Source organism: Equus asinus, chromosome X (genome assembly GCF_041296235.1).
Source record: "Equus asinus isolate D_3611 breed Donkey chromosome X, EquAss-T2T_v2, whole genome shotgun sequence".
NCBI classification, from domain to species: domain Eukaryota; kingdom Metazoa; phylum Chordata; class Mammalia; order Perissodactyla; family Equidae; genus Equus; species Equus asinus.
The window spans coordinates 139,267,967-139,295,689 of NC_091820.1; the positions used below are offsets into that span (position 1 = coordinate 139,267,967).

Consider the following 27,723-nt stretch of genomic DNA (forward strand, 5'->3'; position numbering starts at 1 on the left):
ATATTTTAAAAAGCTATGAGCTTGGAGGCAGTGGCCCTGCATCCTTTTCCCTTGGCTGGATTCTTCAGACCTGGGAGAAATGATTGCTGCTTTCAGTCGGAGGAGACCATGTGCTGAAAGCGCTTCTCATGCACCGTGTCCCTGGTGAGTCACTTGCCTGTGAGAAACAATCTGTGCTGTATCTGTCTTTCAGCCACCCCACATCGTGCAGCAGTGCTGCTGAGATCATGGCCGTGCTGTTCTTCCACACCATGAGGTATAAACAGGCGGACCCAGACGACCCGGACAATGACCGATTCATCCTCTCCAAGGTAAGCCGGCACAGGAGCCCACGGCCTGCTCCAGATGCTCAGTTTTTAAACTCCTTTTAAAAGCCACCATGTAGCAACAAGGCCTGAAATGGGCTCTGCTTATCCTTTTTATTCTTAGTTCCTTGCCTCATGTCTTAGTGTGTTCGGGCTGCTTTAACAAAATACCACAGACTGGGTAGCTTATAAACAATGTAAATTTATTTCTCACAGTTCTGGAGCCTGGAAGTCCAAGATCAAGGCACCAGCACGGTCACATTCTGCTGAGGGCTCTTTTCCTGGTCACAGACTTCTCAATGTACCCTCACATGGCAGAAGGAGAAGTGATCTCTCTGGGGTATCTTTCTAAGGGCACTAGTCCCATTCTTGAGGGTTCTGCCTTCGTGACCTAATCACCACCCAAAGACTGCCCACCTCCTAATAATATCACCGTGGGTGTTAGGTTTGCAACCTGTGGATTTTGGGAGGACACAAACATTCAGAGCATAGCACCTCATAAAGATCTAAAAGGTATTCTAGTGAGGACTCTGTGGCGGGAAAGAGGACGTGTGGCAACTAGCCTCTCTTCCTTTCCTTTGGTGGTGCCCCACTGTACCCCATCTAGCACTAAAGCCTCCCTTGGCAAAGTCCTACTGCTCTCATCGTCTGCCACCTGAGTAAAGGCAGGCAACATTAGCAGATCCGATTTGCTGGGCTCGAGGAAAATTGGGTTTGATTTGGAGGGACATCCCACCCCTGTCAGTCATCTTTCTCTTGCATTTCTCTGCAGATCTGACCTGGTACCAATGGGGGACTTTTTTTTTTTTTTAAGATTTTTAAATTTTTCTTTTTCCTCCCAAAGCCCCCCCAGGACATAGTTGTGTATTTTTAGTTGTGGGTCTTTCTAGTTGTGTCATGTGGGACGCCGTCTTAGCATGGCCTGACGAGCAGTGCCATGTCTGCGCCCAGGACTCAAACTGGTGAAACCCTGGACCACCGAAGTGGAGCACGTGAACTTAACCACTCGGCCACAGGGTCAGCCTCCGGGGACTTTGTTTTGACTAGATATAGTACCAAGTACCTAATGACACCGGGAAACAGGAAGAAAAAGGAATGTAAAAGCAAGGTTGATCTAGAAGAGTGTGCAGCTCTTTTGATACTGTTGGAAAGCTTGCTGGGTCTTGAGCAAATCACTTAAAATTCATCTACTAGAGCCCCATGTACAAACAGAAGCCCTAGATCCCGGCAGTGAGAAGTAGTTTAAAGGCAAAGTAAGAATACAAGTGTGGCTGATGTACCTGGGGTTGTAGTTATGACCTTTGTCTTGGTGTCTGAAACGTAATCTCAAATGAGGTTTGGCACAAGATAAATAAAATGTGAGAGTGCATATAGAAAAAGATGAAGCAAAAGGGGTCCATTAGTAATAGTTGATGAATGTAGGTGAAGAGTGTGTGAGACTTCATTGTACTGTTCTTAGAACTGATAAGCCTGAACTTTTAAAATTATTTATTTATTTATTTATTTTGAGGAAGATTAGCCCCGAGCTAACATTTGCTGCCAATCCTCCTCTTTTTGCTGACGAAGACTGGCCCTGAGCTAATATCCATGCCCATCTTCCTCTATTTTATATGTGGGACGCCTACCACAGCATGGCTTGCCAAGTGGTGCCAGGTCCACACCTGGGATCCGAACTGGTGAACCCTGGGCTGCCGAAGTTGAACATTCGAACTTAACCACTGTGCCACCAGGCCGGCCCCTAGCCTGAACTTTTTCACAATAAAAATTGAATAAAGGGGCTGGCCCTGTGGTGTAGTGGTTAAGTTCACGAGCTCCGCTTCAGCGGTGCAGGGTTCACAGTTTTGGATCCTGGGTGCAGACCTACACCCCACTTATCAAGCCATGCTGTGGAGGCATTCCACATACAAAGTAGAGGAAGACTGGCACAGATGTTAGCTCAGGGACAATGTTCCTCAAGTGAAAAGAGGAAGATTGGCAACAGGTGTTAGGTCAGGGCCAATCTTGCTCACCAAAAAAAAAAAAATTTGCATAATTATGGGTGTATAAATACAGTATGAGTGTTCAGATCTCTGGTTTAAAAAAAGGGTAGATACCTAGACTATCCAATAACCACTGCTGTCATAGCATAGGAGTTTTGGCCTTAGAGAGATAAAGGGGCTTTCTGACATGGGCACTGTTCAGCTGCCAAAATTTATGTGTTTATCAGATGTAAGCAGCAGATAGAATTGGAAGAAAAGAGAACACACACAGGCGCGTAGGCCATCTTGGCTTTGGTTGGGAATGGAGTGAATAGACTCACTACAGGCAGAGGAGCCAGAGTCTTCACGATCGGTGCTCCCAGGGCACAAGTGTCTTAACACAGACAACTACATTAGGAGGCTGACTGCCAAGGCCTGGTGACATTGCTGACTGTGGTGTTTGTATTCTCTTAGAGCTCTCATGGTGCTGAAGGCTTGGGGGGGGGCTTGTGGTCCCCTATACCCACACCCAGGTCTTTGTTTTTGTTTTATCAGTTCTTTTGTTTTCTCCAGCCATGCAGTCCTGGGAGGAAACCAGAAGGCCTTTTTGTAAACTTGTTCTTGAAGCGCACTTTGTGCCCAACAAAGATGAGAAGTACCACCTGGAAGAGAAGTCTCTTTCTGGGTGCCTGTAGCACCTTGTACGCATCTTTAGTTTAGCCCTTGACCCTCTCAGTTGTGTCTCCCCCACAGCAGGAGGGTTCTTGGAGAAGAGAAGGGAACCCATGTGAGGGTGCTTTCCCCATGCCAGGCAGCGTGCTGGCGCCCTGCCAGTCTTCTCAGTCAGTTCTACAGCTTCCTGCTGCCTGAGGGGTGTTCTCATCTCCAGAAACCTTTAGGAGGTGGGCTCACTTACCCCCTGCTTTAAAGCTGGGGGAAGTGGAATTGGTCTGAGTGCAAAGCCCAGGCTAAGTCCAAGGGCACACAGGGCAATTGGGAGCCAGAGTTTATTACAGGAGTAAGGTAGGAGCGATGGGGAGGAAGATGGAGCTAGAGATGTCATCAAGAGAGGCTTCATTGGGACGGTTCTGTGGGGCCAGACATGCAAAATGAGAGGGAGTCTCTGGGAGCACAAAGCACAGGGAGAAAGCTAGGGAAGGTCAAGAGCTCCTGGAGGAGTAGGGTGGAGCAGGGCGGAAGAGGGATCAGCGACTAACGAGTACCATTCACCCATCCGTGGTACTGAAAGTACACAACAGTCTCCTTGAATGGAGCTGACATTTGAATGGAGGAGGGGGCAGACAAGAAATAAACCTGTAAATAGATAGCATATCACGTGGGGCTGAGCATACTGAATCCAAGGGAATTGGAGGATTAGGGAGTACTAGTTGAAAGAGATGGTCCAGGAAGGCTTTGATGCTGATGTTTGAGCAGACTTGCAAGGGGTGACGGAGTGAGCTTTGCACCTATTTAGGCATGAGCACTGGCCACTCGGGAGGGGGAGCTGCAAGTGCTAAGGCCTTGAGGCAGACATGTGCCCAGTGTGTTCATAGGGAAGCAAGGAAGCCAGGACACCCGGAATGGTGGGGAGGGACAGTAATAGGTGATGGGAGCCAGTGTGGACAGGCTGGTATAAAAACTTGGGTTCTGCTTGGCACAAGATGGCAAGACTTTGGACAGTTCTTCACATAGAGTGATGAGCTGGCTTAGGTTTTTTTTTTTTTTTTTTTAAGATTTCATTTTTTTCCTTTTTCTCCCCAAAGCCCCCCGGTACATAGTTGTACATTCTTAGTTGTGGGTCCTTCCAGTTGTGGCATGTGGGACACCGCCTCAGCGTGGCTCAATGAGCGGTGCCATGTCCGCGCCCAGGATTCGAACCAACGAAACACTGGGCCGCCTGCAGCGGAGCACTTGAACTTAACCACTCGGCTACGGGGCTGGCCCCCGGCTTAGGTTTTAACAGGCTTCCCCTGGCGGCTGTGTTGAAAATGGCTATGGGGGAAGCAAGGAGGCTATTGCAATGTTGGAGGCAAGAGATGTTTGTGGCCAGGCCAGGATGGTGGCACTGGAAGTGTTGAATAAGTTCATTGTGTCTTTGGAAGCTTGAGAGTGGCCCCTTTGTGCAGCAGCCCTTTTGCACAGCCCTATGGCCCTCAGAGGGCCACATTCTCTCCATGGGACGATGAAGCCTTGTGCGTGTAAACAGGATGAGGGGAGAGGTGGAGTGGTGGTGGAAAGTGATTTGTTTCTAGTATCTGGATAACCACCTCTAAAATCTCAGTTGACCTGAGTTTTAGGAACCAGAGAAAACGCAATGTTCTTCAGTGTTTCTGGTTTCTATTGAAGAGCTCATACTTTCCAAAAAACATTGAACATCTGGTTTGTGCATGGCTGGATAAAAGGCCTTGTGAAAATGGCAAGGCTCATGCTTAACATTTTCTGCTTTGGTGTTGGGCTTTGTTGAGGCTGTTGTGTGGACGAGAAGCCTCCCTCCTTTATGTTCCCAAAGCTCCAATCTCCCTTGCCACGCTACGCTGCGTAGGTTACCTATGGCTCCCCTGTCTTTGTGATGTTGATTTGACACTCTGGGTTCATGTGGGTGTGATGAAGAGGAATTCAGCCCACAGGGTGGGAGATGCCATTCAAGGAGCAGCCTGTGCTTTGTGCCGGAAGTTGGCCTGATACTCGTGTCCTGCAGGTGCTCCTGGGTTCATTTGGTCCCTTTTCTTACAGAGACTGTCGTTTGTTGATGTGGCAACCGGATGGCTCGGGCAAGGACTGGGGGCCGCGTGCGGGATGGCATATACTGGCAAGTACTTTGATAAGGCCAGGTAAGGCGCTTACTCAGAAACCGTTTAACTGTCCCCACCCTACTTCCCAGGCACTTCAGTTTTATTTATGACTTACTAGTTTGGGAAGACAGTGAATGTTTTCAAAGTTTAGGTTACCAAATGTTCAAGCAGTAAAGAAATTGTGCTTCTGGAAACTCGTCTAGCATCTCTGTTTGGGTTCTCAGTGCTACCTGCAGTATAGAAATCGGTTTAGGGGCCGGCCCGGTGGTGCAGCGGTTAAGTACGCACATTCCACTTCGGCAGCCCGGGGTTCGTCGGTTGAGATCCCGGGTGCAGAAATGGCACCGCTTGGCACGCCATGCCGGGGTAGGCATCCCACATATAAAGTAGAGGAAGATGGGCATGGATGTTAGCTCAGGGCCAGTCTTCCTCAGCAAAAAGAGGAGGATTGACAGCAGTTAGCTCAGGGCTAATCTTCCTTAAAAAAAAAAAAATCGGTTTATTAGGTCTTTTCTAAGATGTATTCTTGTTTTCCATCTCTTAGTGAGCTTCATTATAGAATGAATGGAGGTGCATTTGCCTTTGCCTTGGGGACCCGTAAATATTAATAATCAAAGGTCTCTTTTTCTGGAGTGGTTTCACCTGAGGACAGGCAGATCCGTGCCTTCCAGGGGTGTGTGCCCAGCTGCTGCTGATGTGGGAGCAAGGCAAGGGGCGGGGGGTGCAGGGCCCAGGGATGGCCATGGTGGCATACACATTCTACTCCCACAATCCCCGAGCATGCTGAGTGTGGAGCCCCTCAATCCCTGGTTTCAACCCTGTGGCCCTTCTGAAGGCACTTCATTGTGCTTCCTCTACTGCTCATATTGCTGCCCTGCTCCCGTTCCCATAAGTCTGTTGACGTTTCTCCTCTCTTGTTATTGCCTCTATTAGTCCCTGTCTTGCAGTTAATCCCTTTTTTTAACTTTCGCTTAGAGCACTTTTGTGGGGTCTAAGTTGTGTTTTATTGGTGTAAATGCTTCGTGTTTCTGCTGTGGAGGAGTTTACTATTTACAACAGAACATGTGCTCCTGAGGTGGAATGTTTTGATTGTTATGATTATTGTAAATAAATTTGTAAAATTAGGAATAGAAGGTGGCATTGCTTAAAACGGAGCTTGCCAAGAAACTGTGTATATAAATGTTGTTTGGATGTTTAAGGGAGCTGCTTTCTCCCCATCCCCTCTTGTTTGTTGAGCCAAGAGAAATGGCAAAAGAACCTAGAAATAGCCTGAACAGCCAGAAGGAGAAAACTAGCGAAAGGTGAGGCCCATCTTGTGAGGCTCAAGCTTTTCAAGCTTCATTTGCTCAGCTGTTGAGTTCGAACAGAGTCGAGGAGGAAAATGGTCTTAGGAACCTACTAATCAGAAGCAGCTGCTTCAGTCTGTTCTCCTCTTTCTCTCCATGAATATATTTGCTCAAGTGGCCCAGAAGAGCCCCAAGCAGGGTCCTAACCTCTCTTGGCTTGTCTCAGCTACCGGGTGTTCTGCCTCTTGGGAGATGGCGAGTTCTCGGAAGGCTCCGTCTGGGAGGCGTTGGCCTTCGCTTCCCACTACAGTCTGGACAATCTTGTGGCTGTCTTCGACGTGAACCGCCTGGGCCACAGTGGCACCTTGCCCCTTGAGCACTGCATAGACGTCTATCAGAAGCGCTGCGAAGCCTTTGGGTAACTGTGTCCTGTTTCATGTCACCTTCTTTCTACCCCACTCCCTCTTCACCTTGTAACCTGGCCGCCTCCTTGGTTGACAGGTGGAATACTTATGTGGTAGATGGCCGTGATGTGGAGGCGCTGTGCCAAGTGTTCTGGCAGGCAGCTCAGGTGAAGAACAAGCCCACTGCTGTGGTTGCCAAGACCTTCAAGGGCCGGGGTATTCCAAGTAAGCAAACATTTCTTTTCTGCCTGGGGTTATATTAAAAACATTTGTCTGCACAGCAGATGAGGTGGAAGGAGGCTCAGGCTGGCTGGGCAGACGACTTTAGTGCACAGTGGTCACGTCTATAATATGTGCTGGAGGCTCTTGTTCTTCTTGGCCCTTATAGATAGCAGGTCTGGTTAGGGTGGGAAGGGAAGCCCAGGCCCCCAGCAAGTGAGCAGTGATTTTCTGCACGCACAAGGGAATAGCTGGGAGGGTAGTCCACTTAGAGGAGTGGCAGGGGGTGATCTCCACGGGAGTGCACAGTGTGGGGGGTGCTCTGTGTGTGAGCAGATCTGTACATAAGGATGTGCACACACACACACACAGGGCTCACCTGTGCCCATGCACAACCTGGAAGAACACACAGACAACTGATAAAGTAAAGTGGTACCTCTGGGAAGGGAGCTGTGGGACTGAGGGTCAGGGAAGGAGGGGCTTTGAAAGTCTTAACTCCTTGTAGATTTCTAAGCTGACATCTGAAGTCAATCATCTCAAGTATAAATAGTTGCAAACGGTTTGATTCCTGGTGTGTTTTAATAATGACATTTTAGAATAAAACTGTTCTTTGACTCCTCCCCAAAATATGGTCTTACTCTCTGGTACCCCAAGTTCAGTAAATGATGACTTGACTGATTTGCTCCTGGCAGAAACCTGGGTTATCATCCTTGCCTCCCCCTCTCCCTTATATGCTCCTACACACGCCCTCAGTCTGTCATCAACTCTGATTGATTCTGCCCCCAATAGTATATCTCAGATCTGTTCACTCCTCCGTCTTTCCTGCCCAGGTCCCCATCATCTCTCCCTAACTGCGGTCTCCCCAAGCCAGTTTCCGTGCGGCTGCCATGGTGATCTTTCTATAACGCAGATCTGATCAGTCACCTCCCCACTCCAAACCCTTCAGGGGTTTCCTATCTTGCTTTGGACAAAACTCAGACTCCTTATACCACAGGATCCTCCATGGTCCTCCCTGCCTGTCTCTCTAGCCTCATCTCCCTCACTCACCCCTCCATTCACCAGCACGTCAGCCGGCAGCCCTTCAAGAGCCTCTGGACCTTTGTTCAAACTGTCCTCTGGGACTGCAATACCATCTCAGGCTCCCGGTGCCAGGTTTTTACTCCTGTGAGTCCTCGGCTGACATCTTTTCCGTCCGGATGTCTTTCAGATGACCTAATCAAATACAGGCCTACCATGGAGATAGTGCCGGTTCAGTTCCAGACCACTGTAATAAAGCAAGTCACATGACGTTTTTAGTTTCCCAGTACATATAAAAGTTATGTTTATACCATACTATAGTCTATTAAGTGTGCAGTAGCATTGTCTAAAAACACAGTATACATATCTTAATTAAAAAATAGTTTATTGCTAAAAAATCCTAACCATTATCTGAGCCTTCAGGAATGTCTTTTATTCATTTGGTTGCAGACGTTGAGGATGCAGAAAATTGGCATGGAAAGCCAATGCCAAAAGAAAGAGCAGATGCAATTATCAAACTAATTGAGAGCCAGATTGAGACCAACCAGAATCTCGAACCAAAACCGCCTATTGAAGACTCGCCTCAAATCACCATCACGGATATAGAAATGACCTCTCCACCTGCTTACAAAGATGGTGACAAGGTAGGCAAACTGCTTTGTTTTGTGCTTTTCTTAAGTACACAGGACTCTTCAGTTACTCTGATCTCCATGGGTGAACCAATTACTAGATGGTGTGACCTTTAAAGTTATAAGCAATAAAGCTAGATTTATCTTCTCTTACTATTTCTGATATCTGTTCTTTGATTTCAAATTTAACTTAGGTCTGAATTTTCTTATCAGTCAGTCCCTACTTATTAGCACCCAGTGCTGTGTAGCTTTTCCTTGCTTCTTAAATTTAGTTTGTGGTCTGGCAGTCGACTGTGCATGAAATGGCCACAATTCTGTGACTACCCTAAGGACGGGGGCCTGACTGGGCTGATCTTTTGAACTTAACTCCCTGGATTACACAAGGAAGCAGGCCACTTCTTCAAAAAGGAAGCAAATTAGGCATGAAATCCTGAACATAAAGCCTTTCTGTTATCATTTTTATATCCTACCTTCTGGTATTTTGCAGCAGACCCAAAATAGGCAGGGTCTTCAGGACCTAAGGAAACAAAGTGGCAAGCCTTAGAGGAGGAAGAAAATATTTTCTGACCCTTCTTTCTTTTCCTTATTTATTGGGGACATTTTGAGTGTTGCTTATATTTTCTTAGCCTGGTAATATGGGCTAAAAATAAATGAAATGATTACTTGAGAAATTAAAAAACAGATTAAAAAGCAGAAGAAAAGTGTTAATAAGGAAAAGCACATATTAACAAAGGATACTTTGCCAATATGTGTTAACACTTTAACTGTTCACACCCTTCAAACTAGCAGTGCTACTCACAGGAATTTATCCTATAGAAATACCTGTGTGAGTGTGCAGATATGTCTGTCAGAATGAACATTGATTGCAGCGTTGGTTATCATGACAAAATTGGAAACAACCCAGCAAGAAGCTAAGAGCTTACCCAAATTATTATTAAAATTTTTTAAAGTTGCAAAGCAGCATAGAGTATAATTCAGTTTTTGTGTAGAAAATCTTAAAAGGGGACATCAAATATTATTGAAACGCATTGAAAAGTATATTTGGACAAATGACACCAAATTGAAGTGTTTATCTCTGGAAGGTGGGATTATAGGAACTTCTCATTTTTTAAAAAAAAAAAGTAAATATATTTTATGAATAGGAAAAATTAAGCAGGCTAGTTCATAAAAAATCAGTGCATTAAAAAACAAGAAGTCACATTAATACACAAATCTAAGAGTTGGCTCTCTGAATTACTAACACAGTAGACAAGCTATTAGCTGGACTACTGAAAGAGATAAAAGCCATAAGTTTATAAAATTAGTCACTTGAGAAGATAACCACGGATTTAGAAAATGTTCAGAGAATTATGAGAAAATTAACAAATCTATGCTAATTGGTATGAAAACCTGTAAAAAAAAAAGCCATTTTTATGAATGCATAAAATATCAAAATTGACTGAAAAAGATGCAAAACACTTAAGTAAATCAACAACCATAGGAAAAATTGAGAAAACTATCCAAAAGTTATACCTCTAAATGCCAGGCTCACCAAGTTACAAGAGGGACTTATTTTTAACCTTCAAGGACTGGGTAATTCCTAGGCTATATTTCAAACCTCCTTGAATATGGAGAAAGATGAAAGCATCATTCCAATTCATTTATAAAGCCAAAACATGACAAAGCTAGCCAAAAGGAAAAAAACTACAGACCGATCACACTTACGAACATTAATGTAAAAATTCTAAATAAAAACATTCGCCAATTTCAACTTCATTAGTACATTAGAAGAAGTATATGAATCAGTGAAGTTCAAATTAGTAATGCAAATGATTCATCTGTATTAGGAGGGGGGAAATTATGATCATTTTGATTCATGGAAAACAAAAGCAGTTCATAAAATTCATTCCTTTTTTTTTTTTTAAACCTCTTAGTAAAACAAAATAGGACTACTGAGATACTTCAGTTCAATTCTTGATCTAGATATCTTAAACCTGGAGCCCTCTTCATACCTAACGTTCATCTGGTGGAGGGTCAGACCCACTCTGGAAGTGCTAGCCAATGTGGTTAAGTAACAGAATAAAAGACTTAGTCCTGACAAGGTGAGGGTAAGCCTAGCATCATCTGCAGGTGATAGAGTTGTATGCCTGGGAAACTGGAGAGAGTCAACTGGAAGTGGTTAGAAATCAGAAGAGTCCAGTAAGAGAGCTTGTAGCAAAACCAGTATACAGGGGTTAACTCCTGTCTTATATTAACAAAGTAGAGACATGATCCCTTTTATAATGGCAATAAAAACTAAATTAGCTAAAAGTAAACTTAAATATACAAGATCTATATTGAGATTCTTATAAAACCAAAGCCCTAAAAGAAGCCACATGCTTATATGTATGAGATGCTCACCAAGTATTTGTGCATAGACCCTTCCTGAAAGGATGCAGCATAAACTTGTCATTTCCGCTCACCTCCGGGGAGGGGAACTGGGTGGCTTGGGACAGGAGAGTGGGAGGAATATGGCCTCTTCACTGGATGTCCTTTCATAACTTGAATTTTTTACTATCTACATGAATTGACTATTTTTTAAAATATTTTTAAAGAGCGTTTGGATGAATGAACAAAGACAAATGAAGAGGCAAACCTTGTTTTTATAGCAGCTTTATTGAGATATAACTCCCTGTATAATCCAGCCATTTGAAGTGTACAATTTAGTGGTTTTTAGCAGATTGACAGAATTATGCTACTATCACCACACTTAATCTTAGAACATTTCCATCACCCCAAAGAGAAATCCTATACCCATTAGTAGTCACTCTCCATTCCCCCTCCCCAGCCCCTAGTAACCACTCATCTACCTTTCTGTCTCTGGATTTACCTCTTCTGGACATTTCATATAAATGGGATCACATAACGTGAACTTTCATGTCTGGCTTCTGTCACTTCGCACAGTGTTCTCGAGGTTCGTCCATGTTGTGGCATGTGCAGTACCCCATTTTATGGACATACCATTTTGTGTATCCACTCATCCGTTGATGGACATTTGGTTTGTTTCTCTTTTTTGGCTATTGTGAATAATGCTGCTTTGAACATATGTGTACAAGTTTTTGTATAGATGTCTTTTTCTCTTGGGTCTATACCTATGAGTAGAATTGCTGGGTCATATGATGATTCTATGTTTAACATTTTGAGGAAATACTGAACCTTGGTTTTTGATAGAAAAACTCTATATCATAAAGATGTCATTTCTCCCCTGAATTAATCTATAAATTCAGTCCAGTCTCAAACAATATCCTAATGGAATTTTTTTTAATAACTTTTTTTTTGATTGGCACCTAAGCTAACAACTGTCGCCAATTTTTTTTTTATTCTTCCCCCTAAAGCCCCCCAGTACATAGTTGTATATTCTGGTTGTGAGGGCCTCTGGTTGTGCTATGTGGACGCCGTCTCAGCATGGCCTGAGGAACGGTGTCGTGTCTGCTCCCAGGATCCGAACTGGTGAAACCCTGGGCTGTCAAAGCAGAGCGCATGAACTTAACCACTCGGCCACAGGGCCAGCCCCCTAATGGAGTTTTTTTATTAATGGTATTATGATTCTAAAGTTCTACATTTTAATTTTTGCAGCGAGTATTATCAGTTTTCTAGTTTATAAAAAATCACAGAGGTATTTGCATTTTGAGAAATTTAAATTTTTTAATCAACTATACAAATGGGACAGAAGAATAAACTCATTTTTGAAAAAATGATACCCAGTGAGCCATGTGTGGATTTAAGATTGGCTAGCAATCCATTTTTATAACCCTAAAAGAGATTTTTGGTGAATCACAAATTTGCTTTCTTAAGATAGATGGCAGGGGCCCAGCCCCATGGCCGAGTGGTTAAGTTTGCACGTTCCACTTCGGCGGTCTGGGGTTGGCTTGTTCAGATCCTGGGCATGGACCTACACACCACTTGTCCCAAGCCATGCTGTGGCAGCATCCCATATAGAGGAGCTAGAGTGACTTACAACTAGGATATAGAACTATGTACTGGGGCTTTGAGGAGGGAAAAGAAAAAGGGGAAGATTGACAACAGATCTTAGTTCAGGGCCAGTCTTCCTCACCAAAAAAAAAAAAAAAATGATGATGCTAGATGGCAATTTGTAAGTCTGTAAAATTTCACCTTCCTTCTAAATCCGTTCTAAGAAACTCTACTGTTTGACTCTTCCAGATAGCTACTCGGAAAGCATGTGGTTTGGCTCTGGCTAAGCTGGGCCATGCAAATAATAGAGTCATTGTGCTGGATGGTGACACCAAGAACTCCACCTTCTCTGAGATATTCAAGAAGGAGCACCCCGAGCGGTTCATCGAGTGTTTCATTGCTGAGCAAAACATGGTGTGTGTGCTATGGGTGTCCCCTTTGGGTCTTCTCATTGACTAATGGCCCACTGGACACAGGATGCCCACCCCACATTACAGTTTTTCTTTCCATTTATAACGGCAAAGGAACTGGAGAAAAGAAAGTCTCTGGGGAAACAGGTAGAGAGTAGCTGGGCAGAGTCTGAGGGGGGGCTTCCAGGACTGCTGGGAGGGGCGTGGTGGACTGCCTGGCACTCTCTCCCAGGAGGCGGAGGGCCACAGCCATCTGACTCCAGGGCTCCAGGCCCAAAGCATCTGAGCTCCCTAGTAGCTCTTGGTGACCCTGCTCTTTCTGCCCAGCCCAGCCCACAACCAGGCAGTCCTACAACCACCCAGAGGCTAATAGGTTTAGAGAACTAAAAGGGACTTTGATTTCTCTCTCTCTCTATGGTACTGTGGGGCCTAATATATCCTGGATATTCAAATGTTGGACTAATTGCAGCCTCAAGAATGCCCATAGAGCTGTGGCCTGGGATAAAGCTGTTCTGCTTGTCTGTGCTTCAGTCTCTCCCTGGAGTGGCGCAAATGTAGGGGGTCTCTTACACACGCACACATCCCCACACACGCCCCTCTCAAGAGAGAGCGGAGTTAATATGAGTAAACACCTTGACTTCTAAAGCTCTGTGCTAGCGCAGACAACAGCACACATCTATCTTCACATTATAGAGGCCAAAAATAGCACTGGCCAGAAGACTGTGGGCCATCAGATCTCAAGTCACCACCAGAGATATTTTGTTTGGAACAAGTAGTACTTACAAATGTTTTAGATTAGTTGCCAGCTTTTAAAAATCAGATTTTATGTAGAATCCAAATTTTTGGATTTTCTTGAAGAGTGGTATGGTCTGGCAATGCTAGGACAGCATTCCCTCCTGGCACCACTTGGCTGGAGCCAAGCAGGGCCCTATTTAGGTGGGCGTCCACAGCCGGCCCACTTGTTTGTTCATGGTGCTTCTCTGGCCTGTCAGTGGTGGAATTTAAGCCCACTCCCCCTGTTCAGAGAAGTAAATCATCACAATTGTAAGAACATGTGCATTTTTCTGTGAGTCTTATTAAGCTATTTCCATTTTGAATGGAAAAAAACACAGTCCATAATTTTCTGAATTGAGCCTCCTCTCAAAAAGTGTGCTCCCCGGGGCCGGCCCCGTGGCCGAGTGGTTAACTTCGCGTGCTCCACTGTGGCAGCCCAGCGTTTTGCCAGTTCAGATCCTGGGCGCAGACATGGCACCACTTGTCAGGCCACGTTGAGGTGGCGTCCCACATGCCGCAACTAGAAGGACCTGCAACTAAGATATACAACTACGTGCCGGGGTGGGGGGAGATTTGGTGAGATAAAGTAGGAAAAAACGTTTGCTCCCCAACCCGTTGATTCTTTCAGTCAGCAACCATATACTCTGTGCCTACTGATATGTTCTCACAGTTGGAAGAAAACTTGTAAAGAAGTGGCCAGCAGCTAGTATGCAGTGCTGTGGTGAGACTAGTGGCTACAGTAAGAATGTGACTAGGGCCAATTAGAGACAGCCTCTTGAAAGAGCTGACATTTAAGCTGAGAATTAACTGACAAACAGTCAGTCGCACACAGATCTGGCAGACCAGCAGATGACTCAGCTAGCTCTGGCAGGCCCAAATTTGAGATGTTTAGGGAGAAGGAAGAGTGGAGTGGCTGAAGCATTGTGAGTACAGAAGGAAATTGGCTCAGAAAGGTTGCCAGGGGCCAAATCATGTGGGGCTGTTATGGACCACTTTGAGCATCTTTGGTTCTCTTGCAGTTTGCTGGGAAACCACTGGAGGACTTGAAGCAGGAAAGCAACAGGATGTGTTCTACAGGACCCTGCAGTGTAGAGAATAGCTTGTTGGGGGAAGTGAGGGCATGGTGACAGGAGATGGTGACTTGGACCAGGACAGTAGCTGTGGGGTTGGAGAGAAGCGGACTCATCCAGAATCTGGCTTGGCAGGAGAGCCAGCAGGATGCCATGGTGTAGCGGGTCAGGGCAGGAATCAAGGCTGGCCCTAGAGTGTGGGCCTGAGCACCTGGGTGCAGAGTGGTGTCACTTCCTGAGGTGGAGAAGACTCGGGGAGGAGTGAATTTGGGCGACACAGGAGGTCTGTTTGAGCCCTGGGAGTCAGGACCTGTTAGATGTGGTGGGGCCGGGAGTCAGGGAGGTGGGTAGGTAGATCAGTTGTCTTCAAATGTCTTTGCTCTCCAAACCACTGAATGGGGTTTTCTAAACTACGTATCCTGCTGAGTTTCGTTTTGTTTTGTTTTGTTTGTTTTGAGGAAGATTAGCCCTGAGCTAGCATCTGCCGCCAATCCTCCTCTTTTTGGCTGAGGAATGCTGGCCCTGAGCTAACATCTGTGCCCATCTTCCTCTACTTTATGTGTGGGATGCCTGCCACAGCATGGCTTGATAAGCAGTGCGTAGGTCCGCACCCGGGATCCCAACCAGCAAACCCCGGGTCACTGAAGTGGAGCATGCGAACTTAACTGCTGCACCACCAGGCTGGCCCCCCTTCTGCCGAGTTTGAAGATAACATCTAAACTTTTCATCACAAATTTAAGTAGTTGCAAACAAAGGATATAATTTCCCATATGTTGAAATTTATGACGCTTTAAATTAATTCCCAAATCGTCCAATTAAAGATTACATGAACACTGTCTTTGTCAGAAATTAAGTCCCTTTTTGTACTTGAATTCTTATTTTTATTCTGTTTCTCCAACATTTTAATGTATGAAAGCCTTTTATTGATAGTTCTATTCTCTACAACAAAAATATGCATATACATTGTTAGTTTTTAAAAATTTTCCTGTGTCCATAGGCCTTGGAGAATTAGAGATTTTTTCCCTCTGGATTGAGCTATAGTTGCGATTATTAGCTTGTGTATCAGTGGATAAGTATACTTACAGCTTGAACAGGACAAGATTCAGAACAAAATCTATTCCTATTTTAATGATGTAAGTGCTAAGAAATCTTATTCACATAAATGATAGGAATGGAAGAAGTTTTGTCGTAGGAATGTCTGCCATTCGATTCTTTGAATTCCTTCTCAGTTACAAGCCAAAAATCACACAGTGATCTTTTATTTAAAGTTGTTGGTAAAAAATTATATGTAAGGAATTGACAGTTCCATTAGGGTTCTCTTTCAATTTTGTTGAAAAAAAGGATTGGAAAACACCTGGCTTACAAAAGAATTTGTTATCTGATCATTTGAGTTCTTCACTTTCTCAGTGCCACTGTGATTATTTCAAATTGTCCATTTTGTTTCAATTCGGAGGTTTTACACTCCAGCATGTTGCCCCACTGTGGGTGAGAGTGCGCTTTTTGGTGGTTAGGTTGCTGGGAAGTGATCGTTAGGGAGACAGTGGGAAAAGAGGCCATGGGCCCTTTCCCCAGCAAACAAATGTGGAGTCAAGGATCTTGACGTTGAAACCAGACATAGCCATGTGCCCCTTGGAAGCCTGGTGTTCCTGGGGGAGGTGAGGAGTAAGCAATTTAAAGCATAGGTCATTAGCATAATGCGGATCTGAGTGAGGGTGGTTGGACTGTCTGCAAGTTCCCAGCAGAGAGGGCAGATGAGGAAAGGTGTGACTTGGAGTCCCAGGACTCAGTCCAGCAGCCGTCAAAAGAGACATACCGGGGCTGGCCCGGTAGCACAGCGGTTGAGTTCACATGTTCTGCTTTGGTGGCCTGGGGTTCACTGGTTCGGATCCCCGGTGCAGACATGGCACCGCTCATCAAGCCATGCTGTGGCAGGCGTCCAACGTATAGAGTAGAGGAAGATGGGCACGGGTGTTAGCTCAGGGCCAGTCTTCCTCAGCAAAAAGAGGAGGATTGGCAGCAGATGTTAGTTCAGGGCTGATCTTCCTCAAAAAAAAAAAAAAAAAGCATACCATCCAGCAGATCCAGCCGGGGCAGGAGCAGCAACGTCCAGTGAGGCGGGAGATCTGTCTTGCAGAATGCTGCTGAGAGGTCACATATGATGCAAATGGAGGTCAGGCGACCTCCTGCGTTTGGCAGCTTACAGGTCCCTCATGGGACTGGCAGTCTAGATGAAGGAGGCTGGGCAGAGACTGGGAGATGAGAAAGCAAGGATGGTGGGAGAAGTTTTCTGTGAAGCAAAACATAGATGAAGGACAGTCTCTGCAGAGGGAGGACAAGGTGGAGGTGGGAGGGTAAAGATGGAAGATACTAGCACATATTTGAATGGTGAGAGAATGACCCAAGAGAAAGGGAGAGACCAACTGAATACAGGAGAGGAGGGATAATTGCACGGCCAGAGATGCCCTTGAGAAAGGAAGGGAAGGACAAGATTCAGCATGGTGAGGGGGCCTTAGGTCAGTGCAGGGCCATCATGTCTCCTAGCAGCATAGGCTGAGGGGGCATTTGGGGACAGATGAGAGAGCCTCCATCGTTCACCCCTCGTTCCCCACGAGGTGTGAGGTGAGGGTACCGTGTGAGGTGAGGGGGCAGGGAGAAAGGGGTGTAGAAGGTTTGGGAAGGAGACTCATGAGGACTGCAGCGCAGCCTTGAGTGTCCCGAGCTTCCTCATCTTAGATTTGAAGGGGCCAGATCAGTGCCACAATTCCTCTACATTCGGGGGATGCTGTGGGTTTGCCAGGTTTGGGGTTTTCCCAGGTACATGCCCGGGGGGATGATGAAGCAGGGGGGTGTGGGGAGTAGGGGTTATCCTGGGAACCACACACTATACACTGGGCGAGGGAAGGGGGGTGTGGAGGGGTGATGGGTGCGGGGTCCAGGAGTCTTCTGATTCAGCTTCTTTGTGTTGCAGGTGAGCGTGGCACTGGGATGCGCCATTCGTGATCGGACCATTGCTTTTGTTAGCACCTTCGCTGCCTTTTTGACCCGAGCATTTGATCAGATCCGAGTGGGAGCCATCTCTCAAAGCAACATTAACCTTATTGGGTCCCACTGCGGGGTATCCGTAGGTATGAGTTCTCAATGGCATTATCTTGATAGCCTTTTTCCTTTACAGAGAAAGATTAGCATGTGAGTGGTTGAACTGCCAGTTAATGCGTTCCATGATATTCGATTATTCATAATCTCTTTTAATAAAAGCCATGTTGTGTTTTAAAAGTTCTAGACATTCTGGGTAACTTTTGAGTGGTCTCTTGATATTACTGTGAAGTGCTCACTCTCTCAGTCATTGAGAAATAATGATCTGTCCTGAGTGCCTCTTATGTGTCGAGCTGCATACTGGGTATGAGTCAGGCCACCCCAGTGTCACAAAAATCCTTTCTGCTCTCACTGTGGGCGCTTTAGTCTAAGTGGGGACAAGCAGCATGGGCACAGGAAAGTGAAGAGCGCAGCCTGCTAGGACTTTGCCTGGGCTGAGCAGTCGGGGCAGATGGAATGTGAAGCCTCAAGGAGTCCAACGCAGGGGAATGAGGCTGAGGAAAATGCTGCTCTTGAGGCATTACCCTGGCAGGACGGGCTAGATGGAAACCACAGGAGATGGGGAAGCCAGAAAGAGGTTGAAATACGGCGTGCGTTAGCAGTGGATAGGAAATAAGGGTGAATCTGAGAGAGTCTGAGGAGAGAAGCCAGCATTTCTGACAGATGGAGGAGTCCAAAATTGCATGAAAAACAAAAAACCAGTCTCCGGTAGTTTCTTGTCTGGAAAGAATCAGGGCGTTGTGTTTATGAATGACAGAAATGAGGACTTGGGAAAGATGAGGTCCCTGATGTGCCTTTGGTGGGGCAGGTCATCTAGGTAGATGTGCCAGCTTATATTTGCTGCTAGAATGCTGGATAAGAGCAGAGGGGAGGGCTGGAAGGGCACATTTGGGAGTCATCTCTGGGACTTCCTGGGAGAAGTAGACACAGGCTAATAAGTCTCCGGGTGGGCCAGATGCAGGGAGAGAGAGTTGAGTGAGGGGAGAAGAGGGCCAGCAGCATTTCAGGGCTGGGCCAGGCAGAGGGCCTGGGCAGGGATCCAGGGTCTTTGCTTGGGGCTGGGTGCATGCAGTGTAAGTTTTAAAATCAGTCAGCTAAGTGGAGAAGTGGCCCTCGGTCCAACCCAGAGGAGCCGGGCTTCTGAGATTAGACAGTTGTTCCAGGCGAGGCGCAGTGTGCAACATGACAGTTCCCTCCTGACTGGAAGAGCTAGGCCATCCTGGTGTACAGTGGGATTTTTCTTTCCACAGCATTTCTGGCCAGAAACACTGTTCCCAACACCCTAAGAAACACACCCTAAGGCCCCCTTAGTTCCAACAGCACCCCAACTGTGCCCCAAAGGTGTGTTATACTCAGCTGCTTTGAGGGCCTTGAGAAGTGAAGAAGACCACTTCAAGCTGAAGACCTTAGTCTCTTGATGGAGAAGATAGAAGAGCAGAGAAGGAAGGTTAGAGCCTGAGGGGACAGGGGCAGAGACTTGGTGAGGCTAACTCTGGTGCTCTGGGAGAAGAGCATCAGGTCACCTTGGACAGCACTGCCCAGTGATGGAGTGTCAAAGGTTGGGCCAAGAAGAGACTGCTGGTTGGTATGTTGATCTGGAAGGTCAATTAGGAGCCTAACCCAGAGTGTCACAATGATGTCTTGAGGGAGATAGAGGTGTGACAGCTCATTATAGTTACAAAGCATTATATTGACAAAAGAATTGGACGGTTTTGTAGGGCTCTGCTATAGCTGTGGACCCCCTGTGGCAATAAGTACTGTTGCTTATCCAGGGAAGGGCAGGTTCCTAGTTGGGTCTCACTTATGTTTTTGCTGGGCTGTGGCTTTGCTTTCTCAGGTGAAGATGGCCCCTCCCAGATGGCCCTGGAGGATCTGGCCATGTTCCGAGCTGTTCCCAACTGCACTATTTTCTATCCAAGTGACGCCATCTCAACGGAGCATGCTGTTTTCCTGGCGGCCAATACCAAGGTATTTTTAAGGGGACACTGGTTCTGACAAAAAATGCTTCTGGGCTCTGCTGCTAGTTTGGTACTGATGGTTGGATTTTTCCCTTTTTTATCTCAGCATAAAGGTAATACTCATTTTAGAAAATGTGGTTGTGGGGCCGGCCCAGTGGTGCAGTGGTTAAGTGCGCACGTTCCACTTCAGCGGCCCAGGGCTCGCCGGTTCGGATCCCAGGTGCGGACATGGCACCGCTTGGCAAGCCATGCTGTGGTAGGCGTCCCACATATAAAGTAGAGGAAGATGGGCACGGATGTTAGCTCAGGGCCAGTCTTCCTCAGCAAAAAGAGGAGAATTGGTGGTGGTTAGCTCAGGGCTAATCTTCCTCAAAAAAAAAAAGAAAATGTGGTTGTAGGATTCCTTTTAAAAACAGACCATTACCAAAAAAAGGTGATTAAGCACATAGAATGTGAAATCGTTCGACAAACAGTACAGAAGGATGCTGAACAATACCTGATGGCCTGTATCGGGCAGGGCTCGGTGCAAGAAGAGGAGGCACTCTGGGGACAGAGAGCCATTGGCAGAGCTGAGGAAGTGGGCTCCAGGAGTGAGCTCTTGGGTGTTGGCCTTAGACACGCCCTGTGCCACCTCATGACATCCAGAAAGCTAGAGAGTGGCCAGTGGTTCTCCACTGCAGACAGGCCCCAGGGTCCCCAGCCTGCCCTCAGAAACAGCTTAGAAAGGCAAGAGTGTGACTTCTTCCCTTCTTGCCCCTCCTGAAGTCTTATGCAAGGGCATCAGATGGACACAAGCTAATTCCTGTCCAGAACCTAGCTGCAGGGAGGACCAGGGGATGGGGTCTTTACCTTTCCAACCGTTCCGACTGATGGTCACCAGACTCCCTCACCACCCAACCTTCGCCCACCCGAGCCCCTGGACCCCCCTGCACAGGCAACCCTGGGCATGGCTGAGGTGGGTCATGCGAGTTCCACTCTAGGCATTTCCAACACATTAGAGATGTGTTTCTTTGGCTTTTTTTCCCTCCTCTAAGCAGGCTCATGCTGTACGAATTATGTACTTGATTTTTTTTACTTACTATATTCTGGAAATTGTTTTATGCCTGTGCATATACAGAGTGATCTCATATATGCTGGAGGATTCCATTTCTAGAAAGTTCAAAAGAGGCAAAACAAAGCAGTGGTGATAGAAATCAGAATAGAGCTTGCTTTTTGGGTTGGGGGAGTGACTGGAGAGAGGCATAAGGGAACTTCCTGGGCAAGTGCAAATGCTGTCCAGACTCAGCTTACGTGCTGTATATACCTTTGTCAGAGTTCGTGGAGTGCTCCACTCAGGTAAAGTTTACCTCAGTAAAAACATGCTGAATATAAATGGTTTATAATATGTGAATGGATGAACAAAAGGAATGTGTCTAAATTAATATATTAGTTTTTATAATGTCTGGTTTAAGTAGGTATGTAAATTAACATACTTTACACATTTGAGTATTCATTTATACTCCTGTTTATGTGTTCAAGTTGGTAAAAAAATGTATTTACATCTTCTCATTGGGAAAATAGTCATTTTATATTCTGATGTTTAAGGTATCTCTAAGGATGAAGCATTACAAGCTCTTGTGGCAAAAATTAATTGTTGATCACTGTGTTCTGTTCTGGGCTTTCTATTCAACATGAGTCAGGGCTCCTGCCCTGAGTTTATGATTCTATGAAGACAGAATAGGTTGGTGTGTATTTGAGAAAGCTTTCCTAAATTGGTGAACGTGACTGTGGAAAGCTTGTCACTGAGAGCGTCCGCCAGGGTCTTGGCTTGACTTTTGCCTGGCTGGGTAGTAACTGATAGGGTGACACCTGACCTGTTTGCCAGTGGTTGTAGATGTTTATCCCTCACTCCCAAATGTGTGCTTCATTTTTAGTAAAAAGAAAGGGAGAAAAAAACATAACTATTCAGTCCTCCTTCCCCCTCCTCTCTTTTTTTAAGGTTTATTAGTTGGAAATTTAGTTGGATTTTCTAAACTGTGGCTCTCGTTTTCATTTGTGTCCTAGGGGATGTGCTACATTCGGACCAGCCGCCCGGAGACCTCAGTCATTTATACTGCGCAAGAAAGCTTTGAGATTGGACAGGCCAAGGTAAGGCTGGAAGCTCTCCAGTGGCTTCTGGTGCCGTTTTGCATGGACAGAGCTGTGCTCAAGCACTCGGGGTCCCCACGGTTGAGGCTTCATCCTTTCTTTGCTCTTGTTTTAAAAAACAACAACCCTGGCCTTTGCCTGCTTTTCCTCAGGAAGGAACATTGTACCAATATCAGCCAGAACCAAACTTTTCTCCTTTCCAAATGGAGTCTCCCTTTGTTGAACTCTTTTTTTTTTTTTTTTAAAGATTGGCATCTGAACTAACATCGGTTGCCATCTTCTTTTTCTTCTTCTTCTCCCCAAAGCCGCCCAGTACATAGTTTTATGTTGTGAGTGCCTCTGGTTGTGGCGTGTGGGACGCCACCTCAACATGGCCTGATGAGCAGTGCCATGTCCACGCCCGGGATCCAAACTGGCGAAATCCCGGGCCACTTCAGGAGCACGCAAACTTAACCACTCAGCCACGGGGCCACCCCCCTGTTGAACTCTTAAAGAGAGAAGAACTTGGAGGCACCTGAGTTGTTCAGCTGTAACTTACCATAGCCTCAAGCTAAACAAAATAATAGAACCCATTTCAAACGAATACTAGATCTGTTAGGTTTGGGTTTTTTGCCAACCCAAGGCCAGGAATAAAAGGGACCATAAACCATCTGCCACTGGTCATGGTATGGCCCTGTGGTTGGTTTTGCACATGGGATGTGGCTTTGTCCCGCAGGCCTGCTGATAAAGGCTGGTGTCGCTGGGCACTTCCTGTCTCCTGTGTTCTCACGAAAGATCTAGAAGCACAGCTTGTTAGCAGCCCTGTTTTGTAGATGAGGGCCAGAGAAGGTGAGCGGCTTCCTTAGCGTTCATAGTTAGTGAGCAGCAAGATCAGGATTCAGGCCTAGGCAGCAACCTGGCCCCTGTGTGCCTGCCCATCACCTAGGGAGCAGGGCTGATAAGTTTGGCATGTTTGGACATGTTTCCTTCCTGTGTTTTTCTAGGCATGTGTGTGTATTTTACATAGTTGAGATCATACTGCATGGGAAAGTTTTATGTCCTGCTTTTATCTTGTAAGTCTTTTAGAATGTCATTAATTCTCTTCTTACGTATGTGAACGACCAATAGCCACTCTTGAAGGACCAACAGATAACATCTGACTTGACTGCCAAGGGCTGGGCTGCTCTAGGATTCATATTTGCTAGTATTCAGAATGACTGTGTCTGAGCTTTGAATGGCTTTAGTGCCGCGGTAAAGCAGGTATATCCAAAACAGTCCACGACCTGCCACTAGGTAGCTTGCCAACACTGAATGGAAAAGCTGGAGTATTCACCTTCAGTATTAACTACAGGTCCTACTGTTCCCTCTCCTCCCACATTTAAACTCAAGGCTGTGTGTTCACCTCACAGAGGGAGATCTCAATGACATTCATGTGGTTTGCAGAGCTTTTTTGTAGCTCACTTGTCTTTTTTTCCCCTAGTTTTCCTTGTCCTGACAAAATGAAGTAAATTTCCTGATGGTAAAGGATGTCAGTTAAAATGTGTACGATAATATACATGGCATAGATCATTCAAGGGCTGGGTTTTTCAAAGGGGACATGGGGGGAGTGTGTATGTCCATGTACATATATGAGTACATATATGAAAAGGCTAGGACATTCTCAGAGGATGGAGTGGCTTAGAAGCCCTGGATATCTTTACTGTCAGCAGTGGTTCTTAAGCTATAGGGAAACCTATACAGAGGGATGAGATGAGTAATTCCAGATGCCTTTGGTTGGGTGGCTTTGGAGGAAACAAAACTCTGAAAAAAGGCCAGGGACCTCTGTTTTTCTTGCAGAATAGCAAGTGGTTGAGAGCGTGGGCTTTGATGTCAGACAAGCCTGGCTACTGGTCTCAGCCCTGCCCTTGACGATCCCCTCCTGCTCTGAGATTCCCTTTCCTTAGATGCAGAATGGGCCTGCTGACACGTGGGCCGGACAGGGCACTCGGGCATGCAAGGTGCTTGGCACAGATCACGTCACAAATGCCCCAAAGAGTCCCCATTCACATGTTCATCATCGGAGTCCAGTCTGTGTGCGTGCCCCAGCAAGATGTCCAGGCAATCCAGAAATGGCACCTTTCCAGACCCTTCAGTGGCTGTGAGTCCCTGCTCTGGAGCACCTGGACCGTACAGCTCACTTCTGGCCCTTTGCCTTGCAGATCCCAGTTTGAAATACACCTTTTTTGCTAAAGTGTCGTTTGTATATGTATTGTGTAAAAACGTCGTAATTTTGCACTGTCAATCATAAGGAAAGGTAGATGAATTTGTAAACCAAACATGAAGTGGGGCTTATTGGAAAGAGTGTATCTTTGTCTGTCACTGTGCTGATTCAGTCTTTTTTATAGTGAATTATTAAGGAGTGGAATTAGGAGGATCGGGGAAGAGCAGTGTAGCAGAGTGTCCTCCACTTTGAGATGCACTCTGTGCATAGTAACCACAGCATTTTTTTGTGTGTGTGTGGGCACAATACCAGGTCGTCCGCCACAGTGTCAACGACAAGGTCACTGTTATTGGAGCTGGAGTTACTCTTCATGAAGCCTTAGCAGCTGCTGACGATCTTTCCAAGCAAGGTGAGTTGGTTGTTGATGAATGTTAAAGTTCTGCCTGGGGAGAGGTAGGACTTGGGCTGCTTCCAGTGCCCCAACCGTTCTTTTTATTCTAAGTCTGCTTCATATACCAAACTGGTTATTGCTGCTCTCTAGATATTTCTGTCCGCGTCATCGACCTGTTTACCATTAAACCCCTGGATGCTGCCACCATCATCTCCAATGCGAAAGCCACAGGTGGCCGGATTATCACAGTGGAGGATCACTACCCAGAAGGTGGGTGGGGGCCTTGCTTTGGCGGGATGTGTTTTTGTTTTCCTTGCTTGGAGGTGTGCTGTCGTCCTGGGCTTCACCTCCAGCCAGCCACTCACCCAACAACCTTTATGACTGGTCTTAGCAAGTGTATTGGTTTAGGAGTCTCTTGCCTACCTACAATAGCTCCCTAAGGGTGGGGCCGTGCACATACTCATTTGTGTGTCCCTAGCACAGTGCCTGGTCCGCAGGTGGCCCAGTTGGCAGCACAGAGGAGAGTCTAACTCAGCATTGTGGGCAGGGCAGGGTCGCTACACGTTCACTGTTGCTCTTGAGTTTTGAATGATTAATAGTTTGCCCCCCCCCCCACTAAAAGAATTGGAATGGTGCCTTATAAACAGAGAACACAGCAAATGCAGAAAAAGTGTGTGTGCCAGGGATTGGGGCCTGGGCACTGTTTGGCCTGGGAAGATTAGGTGGGGCAGAGGAAGGGATGGGGAGCTTCATGTGTTCATGCTCAGGGGCCCCACGAGCACCCCATGATCCATGGTCATCTCTGGAAGTACTCCCAGTGCCCTCTCCCCTGAGGTTTATTACAGGGAAAGGGCACACGCCAGGACCCACGAGGACAGAAGACACAGGTCGGGGGTGGAGAACCCCACGCCTTAGGCTCCCTCCTTCCCTCCCTCCTGTGAGGGGCCCACCGAGTGCTCTCCCTTCTCCAGCAGCGACACTGCATCGCTGGAGACCCCGGGAACCTACTGGAGACTCAGTGCCCCGGGTTTGATTGGGGGCTGGTCACACAGGGCCCCCCTGCCGGGCACGCACCACACTTCCCGACTCCCAGAGGAAAGCAGGTGCTCCCCATAAACCATCCTGTTGTGCAGAAGTCCAGGCACAGGGACCACCCTTAGCAGTAAGGAAAGTGTCATGTCAGCGTAGGGGACTTGGACCAGCCAACTGCCCAAGCGCCACCCGAGGGCCAACTTTGCAAGCTGGCCCTTCGAAAGCTAGCAGCCTCAGGCCTCCCAGTTGCTATTTTCTGTGCGGTTTATTGTTGGTTTTAATCATTTTGGGGTTCCTGACAGCTTTGAGAATTAGCTCTGCAGACCCCTGCATCCGTGGAGCCTCGCTTGAGAGAGCCCCTGCTGTAAGTGGGGCTGGGAGCAATTTGGAGACCTGGTTTCAAATGAGAACTCTTGTGGCCAGAGAATGACTATTTACATGAAGCAATGACTAGTGAAAAGTGTTTTTCCCTGGGAACCAACAAATTCAAAAGCCTCTATATCATGGGACCTTAAGGCCGACGACCTGCTTCCAGAATAGAATCTGATGTCCCTTCCTTCCCCAGGTGGCATCGGGGAGGCTGTCTGTGCTGCTGTCTCCATGGAACCTGACATCTTAGTCCATCAGCTGGCAGCGCCAGGAGTGCCTCAGAGTGGGAAGCCAAGTGAGCTGCTGGATATGTTTGGAGTCAGTGCCAGACATATCATAGTGGCTGTGAAATGTATGTTAATGAACTAAAATGGCTGTTGACCTTGGTCTTAAAAGACTGGCCTCTTTGCCTTACATTTATGCTTGTTGCATCATTTAAATCTGTATTGTTGTGCTTTGTTTTTCTTAAAAGCAAAGCAAGTTAACTACCGTCCTGTTAAGCTATAACTACATGTACTAGTGTAACTCATCTTTGAGTCATTAAAGTGGGCTATAAGGTTTTAAGTGACATAATAGCTAACAAAACCACCATCTAATATTACGTTTTCTGATGAGACTATAAGTAGTTAGGGAACAACATAGGGTAACAGTTTCTTAACTGAGTGCGTTTTCCTCGTGAGTAAAGACCATGTGAATTGAACAGTAGACTGCAGTCAGATTGTGCAGCACTAGAGCGCCCTGCTGCCCCTGCTGTCCCAGGCCAAGAGTCCCCATGCTGCCCTCCTACCTGCAGCTTCCTGGCTACTGTGTGACTGCACCTGCCCTGGAGTTTCCTCTGCTTTTGGCCTGCATCTCCCCTCCAGGGTGCAGAGGCTGTGGCGCAGCAGCAGCAGCTCTTAGAATGTCCTGTGACTATTCTGTGAAGAGAGGACACAACTAGTCTTAGTCTCCACACTGTACTCTCTTGTGAGGTCTCAGAAATGTCTCATTTGCCCAGTGACCAAACCAAACTGTTAGCTCGATTCTATTAATCTACTAAGGACACTAGTTAAATTTAATGTTAATAAAGCATTTTAAAAACCAGCCGCTTTATTCCGTTTGTGCCTTGTATGTGTGATTTGGTTTCTCCTTGATAAAATCCTAAATAAGGAACTTCCTTGTAAAGCAGAGGGAGAGAGACCCATTTCCCCCAACAGCAAACCCGGGGAAGGGCGCTGGGCAGAAGATGCACCACTAGAGGGCGGTGCGTGGCCCGAAGAGCCATCCCTGAGCCGACGACTCCTTCCAGCTGTGAGCACAGAAACTGTGTGGCTGGAACGCAAGAAGAAAGCACCGGCCAGAGAAACATGGGTCCAGGCTTCAAAACTAAATTTCAAATTGGGTGTGTCTGGTATGTCATGGTCCTTATTTTTATTGCCCTCATTAACTAGTCTTTGTTCTAGAATGTGTGGTAGAAACTGAAGAACTGGCCTGGCACTCGGAGTCCTGAAGGCCAACTCATTCTGCTCCTGCTCTTTTACATCACCGAGCTGGTTTCCTGGCCTGTAAAATTAGCATGATAATTGCTGTGCTTGTTTCATAAGATTTTGAAAAATTATATATTTTTAAAAAGTTGATATAGGGGCCGGCCCTGTGGCACAGAGGTTAAGTTCGTGTGCTCTACTCCAGTGGCCCCCTGAGGTTCGCCTGTTCAGATCCCAGGTGCAGACCTATGCACCGCTTATCCAGCCATGCTGTGGCAGTGTCCTACATACAAAATAGAGGAAGATGGACACAGGTG

General features: G+C 46.5%; 1 protein-coding gene across 1 annotated transcript; it reads left to right on the top strand.

Moving 5' to 3' along the window:
* Positions 1-188: 188 nt before the first annotated feature.
* TKTL1 (transketolase like 1) lies at positions 189-27,020 on the top strand. Its single transcript, XM_014832511.3, has 12 exons — positions 189-311; positions 4,997-5,094; positions 6,568-6,759; positions 6,843-6,970; positions 8,432-8,625; positions 12,790-12,954; positions 17,763-17,919; positions 19,725-19,855; positions 21,889-21,972; positions 24,464-24,560; positions 24,693-24,812; positions 26,140-27,020. Exons 1-12 carry the CDS (start codon positions 228-230, stop codon positions 26,310-26,312), a joined length of 1,623 nt encoding a protein of 540 aa, XP_014687997.2. The 5' UTR covers positions 189-227; the 3' UTR covers positions 26,313-27,020.
* Positions 27,021-27,723: the final 703 nt, after the last annotated feature.